Source organism: Amaranthus tricolor, chromosome 12, assembly GCF_026212465.1.
Source record: "Amaranthus tricolor cultivar Red isolate AtriRed21 chromosome 12, ASM2621246v1, whole genome shotgun sequence".
Taxonomy (NCBI): domain Eukaryota; kingdom Viridiplantae; phylum Streptophyta; class Magnoliopsida; order Caryophyllales; family Amaranthaceae; genus Amaranthus; species Amaranthus tricolor.
This window is the reverse complement of record NC_080058.1, coordinates 3956771-3964546: the sequence shown is the minus strand read 5'-3', so window position 1 is coordinate 3964546 and position 7776 is coordinate 3956771. Positions and strand designations below refer to the sequence as shown.

Genomic DNA, 7776 nt, shown 5'->3' with positions numbered 1-7776 from the left:
TGTTAAACTACATGCTTCTATATGAAATAATAAAAACCGTTAGTACATGTACTGAAATATTGGAAAATAACATCTTAATTAATTTTAAAGAAGACAAATACAATTCCGTTTCAAAGAATTTAAAATGTTTGAGCTAATATATTAGAGTTGTATAATAAAATAAACAAAATATTATAATGTATAAATAATATATAACATAGGCCCGCAAGCCCGCGAAAATGCCCGCATATTACGGGTTTGGGCAGGAACTTTTAGGCCCACACTTCGGCTCGACCCACATCAACGGGCTGTTTTTCCCACCTGGCCCGGCCCGAATCCGACCCAGTGTTTGATCAGGTCTACTCTGAATAACTGATCCTAAATACTTGAACTTAGTCGTCTTAATAACCAAGTCTCCTCAACATGTGTATGCACATAATTATACTCGAGTATTATGCTGTTTAATCCATGAAAATATAATGATCTAATTCACACCACTTCAAACATTTGGAACTTTCTAACTTTACTAGATGTGATTGTGAGGTTGTAATTGGTCAATTTTCAGAAATTCAGCTTATTTGGATCCAACCAAATTATCCTTTGTCGGTTATAGAATAAAGATGAAAATTTAAATTAGTTTATCTGAATCGAAATTGGATCCTAGTTGTCATTATTTGGAGTTTGAGTCTAGGTCCAGATTTGAGTTTAAGTCTGACTTTTTGAGTTTAAGTCTAGATTTAGATTTGAGTTTAAGTCTAACATTTTGAGTTTGAGTCTAGGTCTAGATTTGTAAAATATATAGGTCTATTCAAAGACGTTTTAAATTCGTCATAGACTCAACTTATAATCTAACTAGATTTTATATTTATTTACATTTATATAAATAAAAAGTGAAAAAATAAAAAACCAAAAAAGATTTTGTAGATAAAAATTTGAGAAAGTGATAATAACTACCTAAAATAAAAATATTGTAAAAAATTTAAATAGAAAATGCGGCAATTTATTGAAAACAAGAGTATTTTTAATATTATACTTTGTTCTTCTCATGCATTATTAAGCCAAAGTGAATATATTATACACCTTACAATTTTGTAGAAGTACTCTCTTAGTGCATATATCATACTGCTTGTCACTTGAGAGACTGTCTTTTTGAGAAACGTATTTTAAATCCAGCTCATTAAAGATTAATGACTACTTATTCACATTCTTAATGCCTATTCAAATTATCCTTAATGTTTATTTACTGTATCCTTAACACCTACTTTCATATCTTAAATGTCTACTTAAATAATTTTTAATACTTACAGTATTTTAAAAAATATATAATAGGTCGGTCCATTTAAAGATGGTCTCTCACAAGAATTTGTGTATATCATATTACAAAATTTCGAACAAAATTAACCTTGTTCATCTTTATTTTAATAATTTTTATAGACTCCAGTATTTCACAAATCTTTCACTAATTTCATTTTAACATTGTTATAATCATCATCATCATATCCAGTGTATCCCGCCCATAGAAAACTATGGTTAGGGTCTAGAGAGGGAAGGACAGCGACAACTCATACCCATAAAGAAGAGCGCGACCAAAAACTCTCTCGACTCGAGAAAGAATAGCAGCAGTTTCTGCAACGGCTAGAGCCGAGTAAGGCTGAAGCTGACTCCCATTTTAAAATATTTTTAATTGTTTATAATCCACAAATATTTCCCACTAATTTTATAAAAATATTTATTTAATAGTTATAATTCCTATATTTTTTCACTAACTTTAGTTTTATATTTTTTTATGTTTTAGTCCTTACTTTTCCTTTATCAAATTTATCATTCAATAAAATAATATATCCACTTTGAAATTTCCACAAACATTCCTTATAAGCACTTCTCTAAGCAATGAAGGGAGTATATAATTAATATTTTATTTTATTAATAATAATACAAGTCTTATTGATAATTTTATAACTATACATAATATATATTATATAAAGAGACACTATTAAAGTATTTTTTGACAAAGGAACCACCAATCATGCAGCAAGCCATTGAATTTAACCGTTCAATTTAACCAAAACAAAAAGGAATAATAACATTTAATTTATCAAGCCATATCAAATATCAATACTACTTGCCCATTACTGTAGTAATATTTTCCAACCTTCTTCATGCATAATACATGATTAAAAAACTTAAGGGAAACTCACATAAAAAGTACGAAGCTACTCTTAATTATGAAAACAAATAATCCACAATATATATATATATATATATATAAATATATAATAATAATATAAAAATCTAGTATGGAACATTCTTAGGAAGATTCCTAATAACATTGCTCTTCATACCAATCTTGCTCCGCATGACTTCCACTCCAGATCTGCTAATTTCTTTCATCACCTTCATTCTGATTGTATGCTCCTTTGAATGCACCGTCGCTAGACCCATGCTCTTGTACCTAATAAACGAGAATAATTAGGATAGAACGACTTATTAATTACTACAATTGATTGAGGTCTTCGAGAGCAAACCTTGAGGCTAAGGCAATGGAAATTGCCTTATCACTATCGGGTGCAGGTCGTGGTTTTTGCTTGTAGTAGCGCAAAAACTCTCGCGATCCAAGTGTCTTGGCGGATACACCTCTGTTAGTCTTATTTTTGATAATGAGCTCAGAACCGCCATGACCCAGTTCGACAGAGATATCCCCATCGTTGATGGCAACAAGTTGTTTTCCATCTTCATACATGTAACTACCAAAAGAAATGAAGTCGGATTATTAACCAAAAATACAAAAGGATAATAAACTAAACCAATGAATACATATAGTTGAGATGTATGGAAGCATCCAACCCCATAGCCATAGTCACTGCTTCCATTTCTAGACCTCAAAAACACAAAAATCAAGTGATTTAAGTTTGACCATGAACAAACCTGCTGCTATAATCATAAAATTCTTCTAATTCCACCTCTTCATCATCATTTCCATCACCATATCGAACTTTACAGTGACTTTTTGCTTCCATGTGCTTCCTAACTGCCTCCAAGCTGCTAAATGGGTGACACCTCTCGTTGCAATACAAACATAAGAAATCCCTTTTCACCTAGAAGAAACAAGGAGATAATCACGAAAAGAGAGGATATGATACCAGGGTGAGGGGTATGCAAGAGAAGAAATTACAATTTGTTGCTGCTTATTACCTTAATACCGAGATATGTAAGGAGGCCCTTTGGATCTTTCAAATACTCGATGTCAGGGATAAAAAAACCATGCTTTTTGTGCATATGAACCATACAGCTCTCTAAGCTACCGTTCTCCGCGTCACACATGATACAGCAGGTTGGATCCAATTCTTCAAAATCATCATCATCATCTTCATCATCATCATCAGCCATAGCAGCAGTATCTCCAGTCATATTCAAGGATGCAAGCGAATCAGCAGCCTCACCAATCATCTCTTCCTCAGGGTCTGCCTCCTCCCATTCACTCTCATCACTCTCCTCGCTGTCTACAACTTTCCTATGAGGAGGTCTTACAGGAGTGCGGCGTGTCAGTGGCCTTATTATGGCATTGTCTTCATTTTGAAGATTTTCTCCCTGAGTAGATCGCAAGATGTGTGTCTTCGATTTTAGATGTTGAGCATGAGCCTTAGAGCTTCTGTAACCCTTCCCACATAGTCCACAACTGTAAAGCATGGGAGCCTCATCTAACTTTTTCTTCTGCTCAGCAAGTGCAGATTGCCTTGCCAAAAATAGGGCTTCTGTTACTCCAGGAACCCCAGCAATCTGCAACAAAAAAATCATAAACACCAGAATCAGAAATGTTGCATCATTAAAGACAACCCATAAATTCCATCCTTAACAGAAAAACAAATTTTGAATTTCACCATCTTTTTGCAGACAGTCTAAAGCAAAGTAGCAAATCAAGCATGATCCCAAAGATAAGCACCTAAAAACTCCGCCGAAGACCAACGTCTCAATGCAAAAGAGAAAAAAAGAAACTCCAAACCAAAGTAGGTACACAACCACATTCTCAATACAAGCTTCTAAAAGCCTTGTACAACACATACGAAAATACAGTTCCTAACTCTTGATGAAGGTAATTGGACCCCGCCCTATACTACAGCCCAAAGACATAAAAACAATATAAACTGATCCCAAAGTCCAAGTCTCGGCCAAGAACCCTTGACCTAAATAACCCTGAAAAAATTGAACTACACAAACTACTATCCCCACCTGCGAAAAAACAATTAGGTGCATGGCCAATGAAAAAGTGCAACAACCTCCTTTGGCAAAAAGTTGAGTGCTTACTGGGTACAAAATAATACATGATATTATTTTTTGTTAGCCAAGCTCATAAAATTATGAGCTTTTTAAGTCAAAAAATACGACCACAGAAATCTCAAGTCCAGTGTAATGTAATTGGCAAACTAAATTTCTTTTGAGTTTGTGATTTGCTCAAAATGGTCCAAATATAGACCAAATCCACCCATAGTTCTCTCTTTACGAGCCGCAATTTGCAAGGAGTATACCAAATCATGTCACCTATCTAAACTGTAAAAGCTCAAACAAGCAGCACATGAAAATTTGAAGACAACCACAACAAAAAGCTCAAGTCTTTACCGATTAGTGTAGAGGGTTAACAGTTAAAACATATAGAAGTATTATTAATACAAATCTACATACCGGCAACATAAAATGCCCGCTTTCGTATGGCAAGTAATAGAACAATTATCAAGCCAATGAAAACAACAATACCAATTACCCTAATTTTTGATTGATTGACAATATCATATTACAAAAAAAATACATATACCCAATCAAACAAGAATCTAAAAACCTAGAAAACCCCATCAGAAACCTAAATCAAAAAGAGATCATATAAAAAAAGACAAAGCTATTAAAAAAAAGTTACCTTGCGTTTTAGATTGTACCGGTGCCATTCTGATTTATAATGAAGCTTTTGCTCAGAATCATCCAAAAATTCTTTGTTACAAGCGTTGCAGGTAAGCCCAGGCATCTCTTAAAAACTTTCCTTTATGGTTAATGATGGCCGCCTATATAAATCAAAAGATGTCAAACGGAGATGGGATATAATTATACACAAAATAAAAAGAACGATGCTTTTAATATGAATCTTAAGCGGCAAAAATATAATTGCACTCTAAAGAAAAAAATAGTGAAAATGAAAATATATAAACGGCTGCTGGTAGGGAGGCGCTACCGTGGCTGCTGGTGACTACGGTGGATGCGTGGCCTGGTGGTGCTGGGGCTGCTGCTGAACCGAGAAGAGAGGGATGTGAGAGAGAAGATAAATATGGTAATGAGTAACCACTTATAACCCTAACTCCTCCTTTTTATTTTATTTCCCTATTTATTTATTTATTTACTTATTTATATCCATCTTTTTGCAAAGGATCTCAATATGCTCATAAATTTTAATAAAATAATTATTTTTATTCGAACTTCTCTATTTTAGAAATCGTAACTATATATATACGTTAATATTTAAATTCGTATATAAAAGAAATTAATTAAAAATTAATTTTAAAAAAATTAATTAAATATAATTATAAAATCTTTAAAAGTTATTAAAATATTAAATAATTAGATCATTATATATATTTAATCAGTTTCTGATATTTAAGCCGTCATGATAGACCGATAAAAAAACAATAATCACATACCATAAAGTCTAGGAAAAAAATAAATCGAAAAAATCTCATACCAATTCAGGAAAGTAAATCAACAATCATAGATCGAAAACTCAAGCGAAAGTTGCGAAACATTATAAATTAGTAAACAGGAAAATATTCAATATTTTGAGAACAAATTCATATATAAAAAATCAAAAGAAAATATAAAAAACTTTAAATTGTGAAATATGCAAGGTTTTGAAATCATAGTTGAAAATATCAAATTATATCAAAATCAAGAGAACAAGAAATTTAAGAATTCAAAAGACAATTAATTTAAATCAGAATACCTCGTTTTTGATTAAAAAAATATCAGAAAATAAACAAATCGAGAGAAATTAAAATACCTGTATTCAAAAGGTGGAAGAGTGTGATAATGTTTGAGGGAGGGATTTGTTCCAGTATTATTTTATAGGACAATTAATTACAAACTTAATCTTCTAATTTGTGATTAATTATAGATTAAGTATTGTGGAAGCATATGTTTGCTATCTTGCCAAGCTATGCAGTAAGATTATTTGAGAAGACGAGTATTCCTACAAAAAAAGCAAGGGGTTAGCAGGGCCCGGAATATTTTTCCGATGACCCACTCTGACGCCCAAGTCAGCATCAGTATAAGACAAGTTTGCCTAATAGGTCCTTCAAAGAGCACTGTGGCTGCAAGGTGGATTACTACTTAGGACTTATTTAGACGTGTGGTCTTTTGTATTTAATTCTTAACAGTTGTTGTTCTGAGTATCAGTCAAGACAATTATAATCGCTTTAGATTTATCACAATAGTATTAATATCCTTCTGAAACTCAAAGTGGTCCTTAAAATTCAGTTATAATAACTTCTTAGCAATAAATTCTTTTGAATTCTTTGTGTTTCTCTCTTAATAGAAAAAGTTTAGTTACCTCATTTATGCGCTCCTTGATCTGTATTTATAACCCATTATTGTGGATGTAAAACATTCTTTTGATAGTTTACTAATCCCTAAAATTCTCTACGTGCCACTGTCTTTATCTTGGACGTGTCAATCCTTTCATTACTCTATTGGATTTTCCTTTATTTTCTGTAGCATTCTTTGCTTCTCCTTTGAAGATGTGTTCCACTATCTCATAATGCCCCTTTATAATGGACATGTGCCCTCTAGCCGCACGTGAGCTTCCCATGCACTAATATTATTACATATGTACAATGTCATCTTAATCTTCCCAGATGGATGTTGCCAGATGCTATCTAATCTAAATAATTCTTCCCAGATTAGTATTAATCTAACCTTCCCAGACGATCTTTTTATCATAATTACTCATGACTAATCTTTTACACACACAGGATTGTTTGAGTTCTTCAGAGCGAACAAAGGCAGAGCAGGATGAATTAAACGGTTGAACCGCTGAAGTGATTTTAGGGTTTATAAAAGAAAATATTTTAGGATAAAAATAGTTTGAGAATAATAGTGTATATTATATTTCCTCTGTATCACCCTTATTAGTTTCAGCTGGTCTTGGACGAGACAACTTTATAATGAGACCGTTAATTTTGGTTGGCCTAATTCGCGTGTGTAACAATTTCGGAATTTTTTTTATTTTTTGTGTATTTTTTAATTTTGATCTTAAAGGTATTAATTTTGACCTTAAGGGTATCAATTTTAAAAATTAATACCTTTAAGGTCAAAATTAATAAATGTCCAGAAAATTAAAATGTTGTTACACGCACGAATTAGGCCGACCAAATTGACGGTCTCATAATGAGACCGTCTCGTCCGAGTTTTTGTGTATTAGTTTTTATTTATTTAATAAAAATACATAGTCAATTTGAATTTTATTTGATAGGTTTCAATATAAGTATTATATTATATATCATAAAATTATTGAAGAATGAATTAGTATATTGGATTGCATAAAAAGTCAAACGTTATAAATATTTTGAAATGAAAAATATATATAATAACTAACTAAAGTAAGTTATAAATATACAAATTCTTCTTCACTCAGAGTCGCCCAATACTTTAAAACGCTAATTTAAAAAAAGAAAAAAAAACTAAAACATTAAGTCTTGTATGAGAATGTTTTTCATTTCTCTAATAGATCACTTTAGGATTGTAAGTGATGACTTTAAGGTTACA

At 32.0% G+C, this 7776-nt stretch overlaps 1 protein-coding gene across 1 annotated transcript; it reads right to left on the bottom strand.

Moving 5' to 3' along the window:
* Window positions 1-2087: 2087 nt before the first annotated feature.
* Window positions 2088-5345, bottom strand: LOC130797239 (cytoplasmic 60S subunit biogenesis factor REI1 homolog 1). Its single transcript, XM_057659757.1, has 6 exons — window positions 5195-5345; window positions 4886-5027; window positions 3172-3756; window positions 2905-3074; window positions 2505-2723; window positions 2088-2431 (listed from the first exon to the last, which is right to left on the bottom strand). The coding sequence occupies exons 2-6, from the start codon at window positions 4988-4990 to the stop codon at window positions 2272-2274; spliced, it is 1239 nt and encodes a 412-aa protein (XP_057515740.1). The 5' UTR covers window positions 4991-5027; window positions 5195-5345; the 3' UTR covers window positions 2088-2271.
* Window positions 5346-7776: the final 2431 nt, after the last annotated feature.

Excerpts from the sequence above, each read along its gene's own strand:
- LOC130797239 (XM_057659757.1), bottom strand. The coding sequence starts at position 4,990 with ATGCCTGGGCTTACCTGCAACGCTTGTAACAAAGAATTTTTGGATGAT. Across the intron at positions 3,757-4,885 it reads GGTACAATCTAAAACGCAAG|ATTGCTGGGGTTCCTGGAGT; the intron begins GTAACTTTTTTT and ends TTTTTGTTGCAG. Across the intron at positions 2,432-2,504 it reads TCCATTGCCTTAGCCTCAAG|GTACAAGAGCATGGGTCTAG; the intron begins GTTTGCTCTCGA and ends CTCGTTTATTAG.